Below are 19,739 nucleotides of genomic sequence, written 5' to 3' on the forward strand. Positions count from 1 at the left end.
GTGCTCCGGAGTATCGGATACTCCAGAGTACTCAAGAAAATACCCTAGTCTAGACGGCATCCATCTGTGAGAGCTTGACTCTTTTGACTCACAGTACCAGTCTCAACCACTCGATTTCTACTAGTTGGTAAAAAGTACGGGACCACGAAGGCAAATAACTTCAAATTATCGGACTTCTAAGCTGTCAGACTATACAAAATTTCCATATCTTCACTCATGATACTACCTAAACTGATCAAGACCAAGTCCTATTGGATGGACCATCCATTGCCGGCCCGTTAAACACGATAAAAACTAGGCTAAGGGTGCTTGACCATGTCAACTGTAGGGAAGCTCTCATGGACTCTATGTATTTTGGTCTCACCCGACCCACCATATGAGTAAGTTCCCCAAGTCAGCCTACCTTACCAAAGTTTTTTTCTTGTTAATCGCAGCCAAACATAGACACAAATTCCCATCATCAACATTTGTCACAGTGGAATGTTATTATCTCCATTGAAGGTCAGCCAAAAATCTACAAGATCATTGATCACCACATTGAACATCTTCGGACTGATGGACTATACTGGCACAAGTCTTGAATGCCTGACAAAGGACTCACATATTTTCCTCCATCTAAATTCTGCCTTCGCCCATGAGCGGTAGGTCTCGGGTTCGAGACTTGGGAGCAGCCTCTCCATAAATGGGGGTAAGGCTAGCCGACATTCACCTCTCCCAGACCCTGCGTAAAGCGGGAGCCTTGTGCACTGGGTACGACCTTTTTTTTTTTTAAATTCTCTAATTAAGCTAAAACGATTGACAAAGCTTCTAACCAATGAGAGAGAGCCAGGTTGTTTTCTAATGAGCTTTGAGGACTTACAGGACAAAGCTAAGTAAATCAACCACCCCGGTAGAAGCAGGTCCTAGGAAAGACAGAAAAAACCAAAAGTCATAAAATAAAAAAAACATGTTCAAAGCCAAGGAAAGTAGATGCAAGTCAACAAAGTGAAGTTAACTTCAATCATTTTCTTCGTTGTCATTCTTAAAGATACATGTGAGTTTCAGTCAAGGATTATCTACTACATTGACATTTTGTAGATCTAGGTTATATGTGGGTCACTAGAGGTCTGAAAAACGAAAGACATCCCCCTTCCAAGGGATAATTTGAATATCATTTCATACGCATTTGTAATTACCAAAGCAAAATTAAACCCCAATACAAGCGTTAGGAAGGATTAATGCACATTTAGCCACTACCGCATTTAAAATGTTCCCGAATGAATCTATCTGCATGGGATGGGTACTTATCTTGGATATATGCTCGGAGACACTTCTGGTAGGAGAAGTCTGTCCATACACCATCAGTTCTTATGACAAAGAGGCACCTCAAGTGTTTAAATTGGGGATGCCGATCAACCTTCAGCAAGACAAGTTACATAGAAAGTGATTAATTGGCACAGGCAAACACAAGAATCCACATCGCAGAAAACACAGGTTGACCATGTATAGAAAGGAGGACTGGTTCAGAAATCAATAAGAACTTAAAATTCAATGTTAAATAGTTTAAAAACTCAATGTCAACAAATAGTCATTTTAGTTCTATTCAAATAAAGATCAGACTGAAGAAGAGAAGTTTTGAGATAGAGACAGATAATTTCATGTCCCAGAAATATACAGAAACAATAATAGAAAGAGCTTTATCTACAGTTACATCAGTTACATATTACACTCGTAACTCGTTTCTGAACCAACATCCTTAGAAAAAGTAGCCAAAGAAACAGCAGAAAAAAGTTAACACCAAAATTTTAATAGTTTACACTTTCAGCTTCCGCTATCATTGAATTGTATTGAAATGGTATGAAATAAATAATCTAGCAAAAATAAGCCCATAAAGTAAAGGATAAGTTATGAACATGCAGATCTAAAGTTCCAAACACTTGCCCAATTGCTTAGGACAAGCACTAAAAAAGGTTAAAGTGGTAAGAAAAATGCAAAGGCATGTAGCTCATTAAGCTAGAGCACCTGTGACTGGCCTCCCATTGAACGTCATCTTGCACAGAGGGGACAAAAATAAATTTCAGCCTAGATAAATGTTTTTCTATTCACATAATCATTAAGAAATGCCATAAACTTCTTAGTTGTGTATGTTTGTGCAGCGATACTTCAATCATTTCTTTTATTATTCGGTTGCAATAGAGTTAACGTCTTGCATTCATCTCAGGTTTCCTATTACATTGGTTGGTGACACCAATTTCCTGTTAAATCTTTTGGTTGACACAAAAATTGCAATGACGCATGAGCAATAGCATATTAAAAATAGTAGAAGACAGGCTGAAAACAAGGAGAGAAGTGGAGAAGGAGAGAAGGGAGGATTTAACAGGGAGAGAATGGGAGAAGGGCGTATAAAGATAAGGAATTGAATAAATAAGGGTAATATGATTAGTATCACAATCTTTTAAGCCGTGATGAGTATGGGTTTGGTGCAAATAGGATGAGCATCAACTTGCTAGCTTTTCTAACCTATTTCCCACCCGAATCACTTGCCTTTTTTTCCCCAATTAAATCTCTATATTCCACATTCCCCCACATCTAGGCGTCCTTATACTTCAGAACAAGCATGACTTTTAATTACCTGCCGCATTCCTTTCGAACTTGTCTTCAACACTCAATACGTTCACCACAAAACTAATACACAAACCCTAAACCCCCTCTTTCTATGATTTCAACCTTTGAAACCCTTTTTCAGCTAACCCAAACCGCTCATGAAAACATCAACAGCCTTGTTTCTCTATACAACATAAACTTTCATACTTAAAAGAAGGCACACATTGTGCATTCACACCAATAGTGGTCTGTGACACACAACAACGCGTCTTCCAAACCATCCTTCACACTACAACAAACAAATTCGTAGATACTACACATTTAAAACAGACCTTCATAGTCACTAATTCAATGACACCAATTTCCAGTTAAACTTTTCGGCCGACACAAAATTTCATTGCTGCATTAGTATCAACCCCATATATAACCAAGGGTAATACTAATTCGAGGCTAAATTCAAAAAGAACGAATGCACCGATGCTCGAAAACCATCATTTACACCACTGAAAACATATTGGTAATGACTAATGAGTTACTTACACTCAATATTTTATATATTTTATTACAATCCAACCTAAATTCTTCACAAGAAATTCAATTAATAGACAATATAACAAGGCAATCTCCGACTGTAAATGGTGGAGGAAAAAAAGTTACCATGATAGAATCAATTCCGCAGCCAATTTTATCCTCTGAGTGTGGATGATGAGCAAGAAGCCTTTCCACCACAACCTTTTCATCTTCCTCCGTCAGCTGCTCACCATCCATATACCTGCAAACCACCAAAACCAGTCACATAGTTTCCACTTCACAAAGTAAAACGACGGGGCTCGACGTCGTTGCGAGCTAAGCTCATAGTAAGGATACCTATCAGAGTGCAGAATCTCCTTGGCCAGTAAAACGACGGGCTCGATGTCGTTTAAAATCTCCCATTCCTCATCCTTCCACTTGAAGTAGTCAGGGTCGTCCCAGCGAGGGTACTTCGGCAGGTCCTTCACGCTCAGCACTCCTCTCAGCGCGGAACTGTCCGCCGAGGACGATGGACTATCCGGTCGAGTCGACTTGCCCCGCTGCACCACGCCCTGCCGCTCGGGACCGCAAGCCCGAGGCCCAGGCGTCGGCGGTGGCCTCGCGCGCAGAGGAACGAAATTGTACGCACCAGCAACGGGTTCAGAGCCGCCATTAGCGTCGTCGTCGTCATCTCATTGTTTGAGTGGGATCAGTGTATAGTGGATCATGGTAGTGACGGTACTAGACTCGTCTCAGTCGGCGGTGATGATGACTCAGTGAGTCGTGTCTGATATGGTGGACTTTGTGGGGATTATGATATTTGTTGCGGGTTTTAGGGAGAATAAATAAAATTACAGGCCCACTATGAGGCCTAATTTGTATTGGAGATAAGTAGTGGGGCCGATGGATGGATTATCTGATGCCTGATGGGTCCATCACGTGTTTTGCTTTGAACTACGTGGCCCACACTGCTGGATTTGGGTTATCATTCAAAGTTTGAAACTTTGAACTTGACAAATAAGTGAGATTTTGAAAGAGAGTACGAATTCTCAGATAATTCAGGAGTTTTGTATGTATTTATAAAAAGTTTAGGTATTATTTATATGTTGTCAATTAATTGTATGGTATACTTTTAATTTCTGTCATGATAACGAAGTAGCTTAGTTTACATGTTGAGCCAACAGTCCACGTCGAGGGCGGAGTCACTAATGGACCAGGATGGTCTCGAGCCCAACATGGCTATGCTGTTGGAAACTTTTCGATGGTCCCAAGCTTGCAGTTGTCGTGAGACATGAGTAGAAAGATGAATTGTTGCTCATGAGAAAGTCGGGTTGAACCACATCTTTTGTTTTGTCTTTGTAGTTTAATGAAACGGTAAGTTTGTAGATAAGATTATTAAAATAGATTTTAATACTGTTTCTAAATCAACCTAATCAAATATTATTCACATACGTCTTTTTTGCCTTCCTCCTATTAAAGGATGCAAACCAGAATTGTACACCTTTTTATATTTTAAATTTTTTTTAGTGATTAACCTGCTTTTACCACTTAGTACTACGATCTCTTCACTTGTAATTGGAAGGTCTTAAGTTCGATTCTCACCAAAGACGAATTTTAACCATATTATTTTGGCAAACGCTGATATAGGAGATTTCTTTGGGTTGGTATAATTTTTATTTTACTTTTACTATACTTTACTTATGCTCTAACATCACATGTGAGATGAGTTAAAACTCGCTCACATGTGAGATGAGTTAAAACTCGCTCACATGTGCTCTTGTAATAGTAACTTTTAGGTTTAAATTTATTCATATTTTTCCAATTTACTACACTTTATGGCATTGTCACCTTCCGGGTGTCGACCAGCAGAGCTTGATTTGGAGTCCAAGTGGACATTCCGAGTTATGGTGTGTCATTAACTCTCTCCACCAATGCTAAACAAAAATAAAAATCATAGGTGATTTAGTAATTACATGTAACATGTTATAGATATTATATTAAAGTGTGATTGTATAAATCATAGATAGATTTGGTTACTAGTTATTCTTTCCCTACTAGACTGTATTTACTTGGAGGACAAGTATTTCTCACTTTTTTACTACTATAAATAAAAGCACTGTGTAGGGAGAATAACATCTCATATATACGGAGAGATCCCTATCCATGTCATACATTCGTAGTATCCACCCCGCTATCAACATTTAACTTGAAAAACCGCACTGATGTGGGGATCCATGAACTGATTCGACATTCAAATGAGGAAGTTCTCCTATGTGCATCATTCATCACCTCTGTAGCATAGTTCCTCACCAATTGTTTTAAATTTTCTGCATCAAAAATTACATTTTCAAAGTAGAAAGAATTTCTAGCATTCCAAAGTGTCCATAAACAGATGAAAAATAGTTCCAATACTAGTCCAAAAAGATTTTCAGATGCAAACATAAATTGTAGTTTCAATTTCCCCTTGACAACGCCAACACCTAGCGTTGTTCATCACTTGTCGGAACTGCAACCTTTCTCCAGTAGGGATTATCTCATTATCGAGCCTCCAAATGAAATAAAGAATCTTTGAGTTGACTGTGTCAAAGAAAACATTGCAATTTACCGGCATACATAAGGATTAAGCTAACGGAAGTCATAACATGATGCAATTTAAAATCTTAGGGTTGTAAATTGACAGGAAAGATGATCAATAATGTTTGTGAGAAGAAATAAGTGAGGGATGACTCACCTCTACCCTACCATATTATTTGTCTAGCAGACCCATATTATTCCTATACTAAAACCCAAACTAGCGTGCACTGTTCACCGACAGTGCATGGACGAAAATGGCCCTCAGCTGCTGTCTATTCTCAAGCTTTTTATCTGTGTTGCACAATGAATTTTACTGGTTTGCCCCTTATGTACGCATGTTGGTCATCTAAAAAGGAAATGAGGTTGAATGTGAGCATGCTGGTCATCTAGGAAGGGAAGGAGTACACGTGTTGCTCATCTAGGAACATAAGAAAAAGGGCTGACCCTGAGGGTAGCCCAAGTAGGCGCCCGCATAGGGCCCCCAAAAAAATTTTATATCTTGTAATGAACATATAAATAAATAAAAAAAGTAAGAAATATCATAATTTATTTGTTAGTGCAATGGAAATGTTGGCTTCATTTTTCTTTGGGGTGTTGAATTTGAAACACAAAGCTGCCTTTTAGTCACTAGATTTTTCTTATTTTTCAAATTTACTGCCAATTCATCTGTCCAACTCCTAGGGCTGGGTTCGGTTCTTATCGGTTCGGTTTTTTGCCAAAACCGAAACCAAACCGAAATTTCGGTTCGGTTCGCCCCATATTTTTTTCGGTTTTTTTCGGTTCGGTTTTTTTTTCGGCTCGATTTTTTCGGTTCGGGTTCGGTTTTTTTTCGGTTTTTTTTTTTTTTTTTTTTTTTCCTCCAAGAAAGTCTTGGAAATCAACATAAGCACAAGAACTAACAAATTAGAATCAAGGCAGATATGGATTATTTTACGTCAATGGGACAATCCCATTCAAATATGCAACTAAAAGAAGAAAAAAGTCGAAGTGTCCGAATAGAATATTGGGCTCAACAATTGTAAAACCCACAGAAGCAGCTTCTGCATCATTAACATATCTATCTTAACAATGGCATTATTCAAAACTTCAGCTGCTTTTCTCACACATTGCAGGGAGGCCAACTTACAACCACACCAAGGAAAGGCCAAGAGCATCTAAGAGAGGCAAGAGTATGCCAAAGCTTTCTCCTCACTGAGCTCCTCTGCAGTTGCATCCAACTTCTTCCTCGAGAACTCGTCAATAGAGAGTCCTATACAATTGTGAAACAAATGTGTATTAGAACTTTGAATGTTCACATTCTATTCAATTGTTAAGAAATGCAGAGACTACAGACTCTTACCTTGAACAATCTTCCACCAATTGAACTATTTTCATATCCACCAACTTAAGCTTTTATCTGCCATCTTAACTAGTTATACATCATTGCTTTACATCACCATTTAAATGCTACAAAATTTCGCAAAGTTTATTTTCTTTTCAAACTGACTTCTACTCATTTATTTACTATTGAAATGATTTCAACTATGCATGTCAATCTCTAACAAAAGTTATTGAAGAAAAACAGATCTCAACCTCATGGCTTGTCTTTAAAACAGTAATGTACCCAAAATTTGAGGAGCTTTTCTTTCTCAAACTTGTACTCTATCTTATGGTTGTCCAACTGCACAATTGAATGAGAAATTACAGTCAGTTACATAAGAAAACTCAGAGAAGAAAAAATTTGCATGTAACGGAAAGTGGAGAAAACAGATCTCAACCTCATGGCTTGTCTTTAATTCCACATAAAACCTCCTTCCATCATCAGTTGAATCACAGCAATCCATTTCAGCACCCATCAGAATACGATGAGCCCCTAATTTTGTTTTGATCACAGAACAGTATTCAACATTGGCATCAACATTATGTATCGGTCCATCGCCTCTTCCTGGATCTCTCACCCAAGCTATCTGATAATCAACAAACAAACAGAAGAAAGCTCACATTTTTCTTTCTGTTTATCTATTTTCTCAGCAACAAAAGAGAACCCAGAAAATTCACGAGAGAAATTACGGAGAGGAGTCAATACCTGGAGGACTTTGGGGCCGAGGAGGTGAGAGGACTTTCGGAGGGTATGCGGGTCGGGCAAGGACCTGGAGGAGATGGATTTGAGGTCCATGTTGGTGAGCTCCACTTGGATCAGGATCATCGCCTTCACTTGTTCGAGGTCGCCGAAGCACACGGCGAGGGCGAGGTGTGAGAGATTGAGAGTGAGAAGAGTCGCGCCGTCGCGGGTCGCTTGGGATTCAAGACCAAGAGAGACAGAGAGTTTGAGAAAGACAGAGAGGAGGCTCGGCTGCGCGAGAATTTTACTGGGTTAGTTAGGGTTACACTGGAGGCAGGGAAGGGAACGAGAGAGAGAAGAGGGGAATGAATAAAAGGTGTGGCTGCTAGGGTTAACTTAAAGGGGATTTCTCAAAAAAATTAAAAAACGTTTCTGAAATGTTGGAGGCATGAGGGTTCGAACCCTTGCGCTGCAACTTGAAAATTTTCCCTGAAACCAACTTGGCAACATGTTTTGTTTTGTTATGATTGTATGAATAAACTATTTATAATATTGAAAAAATAATTAAATATATATAATTCGGTTCGGTTCGGTTTTGTTCGGTTTTCGAACCTTAAAAACCGAAACCGAACTGACCAGATTCGGTTCGGTTCGGTTTGACAGTTTCGGTTCGGTTTTTTTTCGGTTCGGTTTTTTTCGGCCTCGGTCCGGTTTGGTTTTCGGTTTTTTTCGGTTTTCGGTTTTTTGAACCCACCCCTACCAACTCCCAGTCCATTTGTTCAAATGCATATAAAGTTATAAAACTCAATTCTCTTTGCGATCTTTTTTCTTTCAACCTCTTATTCTGTCCATTTCTATCGAATGTTTAAATCAACTTCCTATTATCTCTATTTCTATTGAATGTTTTAAACCAACTATTATATGGTCTTAAAGATTGTACTTTAAGGTAATCAAAACTTTGAATTTTATATTTTTTTTTTCAATAACTTTTTATTCACTGGATTATTTTAATATTCAATTCATTAGTGTGATGTTGATTTTAGAAGAAAAAAAAAATACAAGATAAACAATTAGCGTTGAATTTATTATACTCGTCAATGCGTTGAATTTATTATACTCGTCAATCAAGTTTTATTGTTATTAACTCTCTTGATCATCAAGTTTTATTATTCTTCACTCTCAATCTTAAACTCTTGACTGCAAACATGTAGTACATTTGTGTCTAAAAACATGAATTGTGTAATGTTTAAATAATATTTGTATATTTATCTTATTTTGATATTAATTTTTAATGATATTTGATGTGAAAATAGAACTTTTTATGTATTTAGCAAATTCTTTTTTATACAAATCAATATACAAAGAACCGAAGATCAGAGAATTTTAGGGCTCCACTTCAAAGGCTCGCCTAGGGCCCCAAATTCTCAGGGCCAACCTAAGAAGAAAGCCGAAATGTTTTCGGAGCCTATTAGACTTAAGAACTTAAGAACCACTACACCATTTTTTATGTAACTGATATGAGATCATAACATCACACCATCCTTCGGAAGATCCGACGCCCACAGCGGTACCAGTCGCCAAAGTCCCTTGAGAGCCCATACTCCCAAGGCGGCACCACGAGGTGGCACCACTTGCCAAGTCTTGCAACTTTGGGAACCTAAGCTTTGATAACAATGTTAGGTATTACAAGAAGAGCCCAACGTAAAATACGAGTGCGGTGGGAGGACCCAAGGAAACCACTACATTATTTTTGGTGTAACGTGGGATCATAACATGGAACAGTTGGGGGAGTTGGGGAGTCTTTCTCATTCCACTCTCTTCGATTCGCTTCCAGAACAGATTTTTCTGGAGCTCTCTCAAGCCAGGAACCCCTGGCTTCCGCAAGAAGGTTTGTCTCTGTCTGTCTCACACCTTTTTTTTTTCAATACGTGATCGAATTTCCTTTGCAGGAATGATCCATCTGTTGCGTTGGACAAATTCTGCACTATGTTTGCTGCGATTAACTTTTTGTCATTTGATTAGTGAATCTTGGGAAAATCAAAGTTGAATCCCGCTCTGATTTGAAGAAATTATATACCCAGAAAAGCAATTGGCTCCAGTTCTGATTTTAGGAAATTTTAAACCCAGAAAAGCTGGAGTTTCCTGGTGAGTTTTCGACATATTTGTTTCGGGATTGTTTTTTGGTTCTCTTTTTCTTTGTTCAAATTTTTGAAGCATGTCTAAACTTCGTTTGGAATTTGGTTGTTTCCTCAGTTTCATCATCACTCCTTCTCGCAACTTCACCTAAAATGTTCTGCATGTATAAGATTCGTGTTCGTGGAGGTCATTCAAACGGATTTCAAGCTGGGCTGAAGAGGTTTGATTAAAATATTTATGGATTTGGGTAAGAAACTAAGAACCCCTAATCTTTTCTTTCGGTTTTAAGAGCTGAAATTGACATGCATGTGCTTCAATTTATGAGATATAAGAGACTGAGAATTTTTTTTTTACCGTTCTGGGTTGGGAGGGTACTGTCAGATACAAGAGATTGGGCAATTTTAATCAATTTAATCAATTAAGATGGAGACTTGGTGATCTACGTCAAAAATTAGCTAATAAATTGGTTAATGGGTTTTCAATTCCATGTTATTATTTTCTCTTTTGTTTGCGTTTTATGATTTTTTATTTATTTATTTTTGTGTAAGGTCTAAGAATATTGTGGCTTTTAATCGTTTGACATAATTTTAATTTTAGTTTTACCTGTAATTTTGTTCTGTAACAAAAGGATTGTTTTGTTGCAAAAAGTAGGACTATACTCCAATCTGTTTAGGGATTGGAGCGAGATCTTTCAAGTTTGGGTGCTGTGAATACCATGTTTGGTTTTGATTAGGAGGAGACTGGTGGATTGAGCCTTTGCCTACAGGTACCAAGAGTTTTCATCTTTAATTTTGTCGGGTTATGAATTATTAGTGTAGCTAGGCACCACAATAAGCTCCTTTCCATGACTGAACTATAGAATCTAAATATACAGCTGGGTGGAAGTTAGGACGAATTGAAGAGTGAGACGTTTTCTTATCTTATAAGAATATGGTCTTCTTTTATTTAAAGTCATGTAAAATCAAGGGTTGCATGTTAATATCATTCTTTCCTAATTGATCTTTCTTTACTACTATTTTTAGTTACTGGTTGGTATGTGTGTATGTGTGGGGGGTGTATATGTAGAAGCAATGCACCAGTGGTCTTTAGTTGCCAATGGTACAATGCCTTATCATCTTATCAACTTTATGTTAATCCACCATCGTTTAGAGAGTTGAATAGAAGTACTGACAAATATACATGAACATGTAAAAGATGCAATTTGTTGATAGAATTACTTTCAGAATGGTTTGATTAGTGCCTTATATGAACAGCTATGGAAGTAAAGTGACTACAAATAGACACTTCCCAAGGATTCAGGTTCCTAGCTGCAATCACTGATAACTGTATGGTGATATGATCCTTCTTGCTCTTGCTGGCAGTTTTTGCCAAATTTCCTCATTAGATACGTTTATAATGCAGGAAAGACAGATCCAAAAGACGTCCTTAAAGAGTCAAAATTGCAAAGCAAACAAACCTCCAACATAAAAAGAGGTGATTCATACATTAAATTATTTAAGACTGGATTTGACGTGCATGTCTTCTATTTTACTCATATGAGATTATGGGTTATTTGTTAATTTAGTGAAATGGGGTTTTGTTTATTTTCGTGTTTAATTTCGTGAATTATGTTTATTAAACTGATTTCGGTGTGATTATGTGTTAATTTTAGTGAAATGGGGTTTAAATGTTGTCGTTGTGAAATCTTAAATGTTTACAGTAAACTTTTGCTGATCGAACTTAAGTTGGCATTACATGTGAGTGAGTTTTATATGTTCTTGGCTTTTATTACATGAAGGAATCTGCTATATCCATAGAAAATAAATTTTTTTGTTTGTTTAGCAATGCAGTTGAACACTACTACTATATTTTCTATTTGCGTTGAGCAAAACTATTATCAATTAATATCATCTATATTAGCAAACCCATAAACTTATTTCATGACTATCAAAACATTCTTTTAATATTATAAGTTTACAATCGAATACCAACTGTTTGATTGCGATATCTTTGTGAGATTGGATAAATGATTTTAAAATTCTCTTAATAAATCTTAATTATGATAACTATTTGCTTAACTTAAATGGAACATGAAAATTTGAGCACAAGAATTGAATAGTGAAAAAGTATTAACAAACTGCATTTTAAACATTCATTCATTTACGTTATATGTGGTTCTAAGGTTGATTTCTTTTCCATGCAGCCTTTTGTTAACCAATACAGGTCTAGTAATTCTGGCAATGCTGCAAATGGACAGATCCAATCAGAGCGCTCTGTTACCCTTTGTTACCTGATTTCATGGATCCATCTATATGCTATCTACTGAACTGTTATCCATCTACTGCCTATTACTATGGAGGTAAAACTTATGGCTGAGAATTTCTTTTAGGCCATGATGGGATTAGCAACAAGTGGGATGACTCCTCGAGATATGTAAATCTTGAGGGAGTAGAAATGACTTCTGTAAGTTCTTTCTCTCTTTTGGGTAATGTTTTATGGTGATTGTGTTTGATTTGGGTCTAACATGAGTAAGGTCATTCTCTTAAATTTGAATGGGCAGAGGCTTCCTAGGTTGGTAAAATGGTTTTACCAAGTCTTCGTCCTTACAGGTTTTAGGTCATCTATTAATGTTATTGGATTTGGTTCCAATGAGTGTGCTTATGTAATTTGGATTGTATTCCTCTGCTTCAAAGACAATTTATGAAAGTCCTTTTGTATTTCTCTCCTAATTTCAGCTAACGATACTGAGCGAGGATTACAGAGTTGCGTACCTGGGTGAGAAGACTAAGGAATGAGTTTTGGCTCCTAAGAATGGCTGCTCTTTTGCTTCGAATAGTCAGTGCTTCAATTCTTCTTCGTTTTCTTTTCTTTTGGGAAACATGCGTTTGAAGTTTGAGCGTTGAGTTTGACAAACAAATATATCGAAGTATAAAAATTAAATTTGTTAAATAGTGTTTTTTCTTTTTCAGATTGGTGTAGGCATGCTTAAAAAAGTAAGTAAAATAATGACTGTTCGTTTGCTTGGATGAGGTGGAATCCAAATTTGTGGCACTAGAGAAGTAAAGAAGATTTTTTGCCCCTTATGGATCCTGCAAATGATTAGGTAAGAACAGTAAGATTCGGGAATAATTTGAATCATTTTTTTTCCCAAACCACGATGCAGTAAGGGTTTTGCTTATTCTCTATTGTTTGTTTTGCTCCATATGGATAATTGCCATAAAATTAGCTCGTTATCTTGGTTTGTTGTTAGATATCACATATTCACTGTTTATGCATTTTTCATTTATATCTTACTCCTAATTGTTTCTTGATTGTTTAAATTGGTTAAGAAATAATAGAGATTAGCCTCTACAAATTTGTATTAGTTTTAGAGACCAGTGGAAACTTCAAATCCCCAGTTAATTAAAGAAAGTTTGAAGCCTAGTATTCATTGTAGGTTATATATATTGCATGGTTTCTCGGGATGACACTGTTGGTGAATATGATAAATTTTGTTGAGGTTGATGGTAATTGAATAGTTACTTGAATTTGAACTTAACAATCTGTGATTTTGTGTATATCGTTTCACTATTTAAGATATGATTTTATTTAATACATCACTACATTTCGAGTACAAATAAATAGTCGAAACGGAAGCTATCGAGTAGCTCACCAGTAGTCTTAAAGGAAGGTTGTAGTAAGGAGATACGCTCAAGCTGAAAAAGCTACGATTCTGCTTGAACGGTCCAGTCCTATTCTCAGCTTCTCAATCGAGCATAATGTAATATTTATTGTGATAAAGAAAACTATGATTAACCCCCGAGGTTAAATGATTAGTCTTATCAAGAAAATAGTTAGGGATGGCCATAACTCCCAATGGGTTTTGTATCCGTGGATTTTCATTCCATTAGGACTATAACTAAACAAAAAATGTGTTCTTTTAGGGGATGGGGTAAAATTAAAGAAAATATTTTAGTAATGAACTGATGATAGAAGAAAAAACAAATCAGTAGATCAGTAATGTGTCAAAAACCCAGATGCTTAGCATGCTGTGTTTCTAGGTTTTACGCAGGAAACATCTTTGAATGGGCAGAAAACACTAAACGTTTTGGAATCTCCGTAAGATTACAACCTCAGATAATTACATTGTACTCCTAGCCATTCAATGGTTGTAGTATCATCTGAACTTTTTATTTTTCATGTGATTAATTTGAACAAATATTTAAGATATTGTTCTCAATGAACCTGCTAATCAATTCTCTACCAACATATTGCGTGTAAGAAACCCTTCTCTTTCGTTCTTTATTTATTATGCTCTAATTTTATCTATTTTGTTCATATTGTCATTAGAATATGGCTGCCTTTGGATGCGACCTATGATAAATCGAGCATCAGTTTCATTGTGATCTTAATGACAATATTGCGGCTCTGTGACAACGTATGACAATCCAAAATGGGAAGCGTTTTTTAATTGGTGTGTCCAAAACCTGAATTTTATTAGTGTTTTCACTTCAATGTTAGTGATGAACACTTTTCCTTTTTATCCTTTTCAAACATTTGTGGATTTTGGTTTGTTAGGTAGATTGTAATATGTCTTATCAGATAACCCAGTACGATGTAAAGATAGTATTTGTCGAAATGAGTTGTTCTGTTCTTTACACTTTACAAATGCAAATTATCTGTATTACAATAAGTATTACTACTTTTCATTTCACTATATGATCAAATCTTTTATATGTAAAAAATTTCTCAATCTAAATGGTAATAACTTTCTATGACAGTCTTTCATATCTTCCAAACAAAATCCTTCATACCGTTTCTAATCTCGCAATAACGCGCGGGCAGCAATTTCTAGTTAAGCGTAAATAATTACGTTTACATAATTTTCAGAGTAAAGTTCAAGATGAGGAAATCCCATTTTACTCGAATCCAACAACTGTTTCTTACGCGCGACCTAACTTTCAAATTCTGTGTTTGAATTGTCAATCTAACTTTTGACTTTAGAGATAAAGATTCCTGCTTTCTTCCAGATTGCAATTTTAGGGCGTAAATGGACCGGCAAATGGATCAGTGTATGGCTGTCATACAACTTGTTGAAGAAATAAGTGAGCATCACTCACTTCGACCCTACCACTATTAATTGTCTACCATATTCGTATCTCAAAAGCATAAATAATTCAACTTTACTCAGAATCCGACAATTGTTTCTTCCACGCCACCCAACTTTGAATGTGTGAATTGTCTATCTAACTTTTGATTTTGAGATAAGATTCCTGCTTAAAAGCAAAGATAATAATTGTTCAACGAGTGAGTGTGAGATGACTCACGTCTCTACCCTACCATTATTATTTGTCTAGCCAGCCCATATTCTCAATTTCTCATCCCAAACTTTGGCCAGAAGAAAGGTGATGCCATACCAATCCTCCACTTCTCACTTCATCTCTCTTGTTTTTCTCTGTTTCCACTGCTAACCGAAACATGGCCGAGGCCCTCATTTCCGTGCTTCTCGAACAACTGGCTTCGGTAACTTACCAACACGTCGGAGAAGAGGTGAAGCTGGTTTTGAATGCGGAGAAAGATGTTCAAGAATTCGAGGCCAATCTTAAAGTGATTGGTGCTGTGCTTGAGGATGCGGAGCTGAGGCAAGTGAGGGATGCCAACGTCAGAAATTGGCTGGAGCAGCTGAAAGATGTGTCGTACAAGATGGACAATGTGGTGGATGAGTGGAAGACTGAAATACTGAAACAACAAGTTGAGAAACAAGAAGAGCACGGTGGAAGTACTTCTCTTGTTACTGACAAGAAGAAGAAGAAGGCGGTATGTTTCTCTATTCCCTCCTCTTGCTTTTGTTTCGGGCAAGTCGGCCAAGTCAGTCGGGTAATCCTTCGTCATGAGATTGCTCATAAGATCAAAAGTCTGAATGAAAATTTGGATGTGATTGCTAAGCAAAGAGAAACATATAACTTTCGAATCACAGAGAGAATGATCAGTGAACAACCTAAGCGAGAGAAAACTTCTTCTTTTGTTGATGAATCTATCATATTTGGTAGAGATCAACAAAAGGAAGTTTTGGTCAGCAAGTTGTTGAATGAGAGTAGTCAAGAAGAGAGGGGCCTCCTTGTCATCCCTATTGTCGGGATGGGAGGAATGGGGAAGACAACTCTGGCCCAACTGGCTTTTAACGATGAAGATGTTAAAGCCTGTTTTCAGATCAAAATATGGGTTTGTGTTTCGGACCCTTTTGATGAGATCAAAATTGCCAAGGCCATCATTGAGGGTGTCAAAAAAGATACCAGCCCAAATTCAGATGAATTGGAAACTTTCTTGCAATGTATGTCTAAATCCATTGAGGGAAAGAAGTTTCTCCTTGTTCTAGACGATGTGTGGACTGAGGACCAAGGAAAGTGGGAGAAATTGAAGTTGCCATTAATACAAAGTGGCGCCCATGGCAGTAGAATATTGGTGACCACTCGAAAACAGGAGGTTGCTGATATGATGGGAGCTCCCACTCACACGATCTATTTGGAGAGGTTGAGCGAACAAAATTGTTTGTCAATATTCAACCGCATGGCATTTTATAATAGGGATAAGGATGGTGTGTTGGAAGCCATTGGTGAAGAAATAGCAAAAAAGTGCAAGGGTTTGCCTCTTGCTGCAAAGACTCTGGGTAGTCTCATGCGTTACAAGAAAACGAGGAAAGAATGGCAAGAAGTTTTGAACAGTAAGATATGGGACCTTGAAGGGGTTGAGCAACAAGTTTTCCAACCACTATTACTGAGTTATTTTGATTTGGCACCTACGGTCAAACGATGCCTATTATATTGTGTTATCTTTCCAAAAGATCATTTGATCGATAAAGATTATTTGATTGAGTTGTGGATGTCACAAGGCTATCTCTATTCGAAAGGAAACACAGAGAAGGAAATAATTGGCCAAAGGTGTTTTGATAATTTAGCAATGCGGTCTTTCTTCCAAGACTACCAAGAAGGCAGAGATGGAAATATCTGGAGGTGTAAAATGCATGATATTGTGCACGACTTTCTGCAATATCTTACTCAGCATGAATGCTTTACAATGGAGGTTAAGGGTGGTAACAATACAATAAAGCCCTTGGGTGATAAGATCCGCCATTTGACCTTAATGCTTGCGCCCGAGGGTCCACTCTCATGTGTTTCATTTTCCAACTGTGATCTACGTACTCTTGCAACTTTTGATTCAAAATTGAATGTTGTGGACTCAACTTTGATGTCGCAGTTGAAACATCTTAGGACATTGAATTTGAGTGATAATTCTATTGAAGTGCTTCCGGAAGAGATAGGTAAATTGGTGCATCTGAGGTTCATTGATTTGTCTAAAAATAGAGGTTTGAAAAAGCTACCGAATGGGGTGTGTAATTTATACAATTTGCAGACATTGTTCCTTGTTGAGTGTGGGGAACTTGAAAGTCTACCTCAGAGCATGGGAAAGTTGATTAACTTAAAGCATCTTTATGTTGATCGTTGTTGGAAGTTGAAGTACTTGCCGAAAGGGATTGGGAGATTAACAAATCTAAGAAGACTAAATCGGTGCCCTGTTGGCGGTGGTAAAGACGACGATGAAGCGTTCAAATTGGGAGATTTGAGAAACTTAGACCAACTTCGTGTTCTCAGCATAGAAATTGATGGGGAAGTGAAAGTTGCTGCGGGTGAGAAAGCATCACCCCTGGGGAACAAACAACAACTCTCAGAATTGAGTATATCTTTTGATTGGGAAGACAGGGAGAGAAGAAGAGCAGAAATACTGAATTTCTTACCACCGCATCCAAATTTGGAATATTTAAGAATCAATGGCTATAATGGAAGCACTGCCCCCAACTGGATCATGTCATTAAACAATTTGAGATTTCTTGATCTTGCGTGGTGGAATGAATGTGAAGTTTTACCTCCTTTGGGAATATTGCCGTCCCTCGAAACACTGCTTCTTGGTATGATAGGAGTAAAAAAGGTTGGAGTTGAGTTTCTGGGAATAGAAAAGGAAACGTCATCAGCATCATCATGCATTACTCTATTCCCAAAATTGAAACAACTCCAGTTTTCCAGAATGGAGGCGTGGGAAGAGTGGGAAGAGTGGAAGGAAGAGGATTCTCATATTACCATAATGCCATGCCTTTCTTCTTTATACTTTTTTCAGTGCCATCAGCTAAAAACACTGCCAGACTTCTTGCGGAAAACACCACTTCAGACACTTAAAATCAACTACGGTGGTTATCTTGCACGAGGTTGCCAAAAAGGCAGAGGAAAGGAGTGGCCCAAGATTTCTCACATCCCCAACATCATAATTGATGGTAAACGCATAGTGGAGGCAGAGGATGCTGTTGAGTTACCTGAGAGGCCTTCCACTTCAGGCATAGTGGAAACAGAGGATGCTGTTTAGTTGCATGAGAGGCCTTCCACTTCTGGTAATTAAGCTCTTTTCTATTTATTTACCAACTCAATCTATTCATTTTACATCAATCCAACTAGACAAGATTCCAACCAGACAAGCATAACTGCATATATAATGTTGCAAGGGACTTGTAACTCGGTTAAGACCATATTCCAGGTCCCGAGTACGATTCCTCCTCTCCCAATGCTCTAGTTTTATTTTATTTTTAAAATCTCTGAATTTGAGACTTAGCTGCTACTAGTTACAGGTCCCGAGTACAAACAATGCTGCCTGAAATAAACCGAAACCATTACATTGGAGCTGACTTTGGCTGGGTGCAAAAATCATCGAAAAGGTAATCTCAAAATTAATTGGGGTGTTTAGTTTATGCATACATGTTTCGTTGATCTTTTGAATTTTAATTCACTGGACCTGCAGAGTACAGTGCAAATTTTATGTAAATACTATAGGAAATTCAAGAAACCTGTGATTCGAGAAACAATCGATGATATGCAAGCCATACTTGCTGTTAAGTAGGCTCACGGCATTAAATGCAGCAACCTATATCTTGCCATCTCTACCACTGGCAAAGAAGACATTATCACCATATTAGTGTGTTGTTCAAAAATTAACGAACGTAAAAGCTTATGGGTGAGGAAAGTCTTTGTTTCTATGCCTCAAAGAATAAAAATGTTTGTAGGGTAACTGCCTATAGGGAGCATTTCTTCTGAGCATAATTTACCACCAGAAATATGATGTTCGTCTTCAACATTAACCACATTCCTGCAGCCAGCCATTTCACGGTTTTGACAGCGCAAATAATCTTGGATGCTCCGGAGTACTCAAGAAAGTCCCCTGAAGTCTAGACAGCATCCATCTGTGAGAGCTTGACTCTTTTGACTAACAGTACCAGTCTCAACTACTCGATTTCTACTAGTTGGTAAAAAGTGCGGGACCACGTAGGCAAATAACTTCAAATTATCAGACTTTTAAGCTGTCAGAATACACAAAATTTCCATATCTTCACTCATGATACTACCTAAACTGATCAAGACCAAGTCCTATTGGATGGACCATCCATTGCCGGCCCATTAAACACGATAAAAAGTAGGCAAAGGGTGCTCGACTATGTCATCCGAGGGAAGCTCTCACCCGACCCACCATATGAGAAAGTTGGGGTCAGCTTACCTTACCGAAGTTTTTCTCTTGTTAATCACAGCCAAACATGGACACACATTCCTATCATCATCCTTTATCACAATGCAATGCTATTATCTCCATCGTAGGTCAACCAAAAAGCTACAAGATCAGTGATCACCACATCGAACGTCTTCGGACTGATGGACCATATTGGCACAAGTCCTGAATACCCGACGAAGGACTCCCATATTTTCCTCCACCTAAATTCTCTAATTAAGCTAAAACGATTGACAAAGCTTCTAATCAATGAGAGAGAGCCAGGTTGTTATCTAATGAGCTTTGAGGACTTCTAAGTAAATCAACAACCCTAGTAAAAGCAGGTCCTAGGAAGACA

The 19,739-nt window shown here is 37.7% G+C and overlaps 3 protein-coding genes and 2 long non-coding RNA genes across 18 annotated transcripts; 2 read left to right on the forward strand and 3 right to left on the reverse strand.

Annotated features, from left to right (window-relative positions):
* Positions 1-466: 466 nt before the first annotated feature.
* LOC139197959 (uncharacterized) lies at positions 467-19,701 on the reverse strand. Its single transcript, XR_011583389.1, has 2 exons — positions 19,606-19,701; positions 467-615 (listed from the first exon to the last, which is right to left on the reverse strand). It is a non-coding gene; the product is annotated as an uncharacterized lncRNA (long non-coding RNA).
* LOC103441252 (protein DCL homolog, chloroplastic-like) lies at positions 986-3,785 on the reverse strand (the record flags this gene model as incomplete). The annotated part of the gene is made up of 3 exons (XM_029106852.2): positions 986-1,396; positions 3,241-3,355; positions 3,451-3,785. Coding segments are annotated over 3 exons (621 nt in total), but the record flags the coding sequence as incomplete, so codon positions are not given.
* On the reverse strand, positions 6,571-8,167 carry LOC139197957 (NAD-capped RNA hydrolase DXO1-like). Of its 4 annotated transcripts, none has more exons than XR_011583378.1 (5): positions 7,733-8,166; positions 7,425-7,613; positions 7,240-7,327; positions 7,007-7,063; positions 6,571-6,916 (listed from the first exon to the last, which is right to left on the reverse strand). XR_011583378.1 is itself a non-coding variant. In XM_070826107.1 (5 exons), the coding sequence occupies exons 1-4, from the start codon at positions 7,850-7,852 to the stop codon at positions 7,052-7,054; spliced, it is 378 nt and encodes a 125-aa protein (XP_070682208.1). In that variant the 5' UTR covers positions 7,853-8,166; the 3' UTR covers positions 6,571-6,916; positions 7,007-7,051. The 4 variants fall into 4 exon arrangements, 3 of the variants coding, with proteins under 3 accessions (XP_070682208.1, XP_070682209.1, XP_070682207.1); XM_070826107.1 differs by having other exon boundaries at positions 7,271-7,327; XM_070826108.1 differs by lacking the exon at positions 7,007-7,063 and having other exon boundaries at positions 7,733-8,167.
* Positions 9,180-14,462, forward strand: LOC139197958 (uncharacterized). 10 transcript variants are annotated; one of them, XR_011583380.1, is made up of 10 exons: positions 9,194-9,596; positions 9,731-9,853; positions 9,962-10,091; positions 10,496-10,610; positions 11,098-11,169; positions 11,246-11,317; positions 12,027-12,286; positions 12,559-12,658; positions 12,793-12,926; positions 14,153-14,462. It is a non-coding gene; the product is annotated as an uncharacterized lncRNA (long non-coding RNA). The 10 variants fall into 10 exon arrangements; XR_011583382.1 differs by having other exon boundaries at positions 11,098-11,143; XR_011583385.1 differs by having other exon boundaries at positions 10,015-10,091.
* On the forward strand, positions 15,118-19,225 carry LOC139187669 (putative disease resistance protein RGA3). 2 transcript variants are annotated; one of them, XM_070826105.1, is made up of 3 exons: positions 15,118-18,239; positions 18,468-18,560; positions 18,995-19,225. In XM_070826105.1, exon 1 carries the CDS (start codon positions 15,281-15,283, stop codon positions 18,212-18,214), a length of 2,934 nt encoding a protein of 977 aa, XP_070682206.1. In that variant the 5' UTR covers positions 15,118-15,280; the 3' UTR covers positions 18,215-18,239; positions 18,468-18,560; positions 18,995-19,225. The 2 variants fall into 2 exon arrangements, with proteins under 2 accessions (XP_070682206.1, XP_070682205.1); XM_070826104.1 differs by having other exon boundaries at positions 18,474-18,560.
* Positions 19,702-19,739: the final 38 nt, after the last annotated feature.

This window comes from Malus domestica, chromosome 08 (genome assembly GCF_042453785.1).
Source record: "Malus domestica chromosome 08, GDT2T_hap1".
In the NCBI taxonomy this organism is placed as follows: Eukaryota; Viridiplantae; Streptophyta; class Magnoliopsida; order Rosales; family Rosaceae; genus Malus; species Malus domestica.

Bases quoted from the DNA above. Each gene is read 5' to 3' on its own strand.
- LOC139187669 (XM_070826105.1), top strand. From the start codon at position 15,281: ATGGCCGAGGCCCTCATTTCCGTGCTTCTCGAACAACTGGCTTCGGTA.
- LOC139197957 (XM_070826106.1), bottom strand. From the start codon at position 7,852: ATGATCCTGATCCAAGTGGAGCTCACCAACATGGACCTCAAATCCATC. The intron at 7,614-7,732 runs GTATTGACTCCT...GTTGATTATCAG, and splicing joins TCGGCCCCAAAGTCCTCCAG to ATAGCTTGGGTGAGAGATCC. The intron at 6,917-7,270 runs GTACATTACTGT...ACAATTGTATAG, and splicing joins AAAAGCTCCTCAAATTTTGG to GACTCTCTATTGACGAGTTC.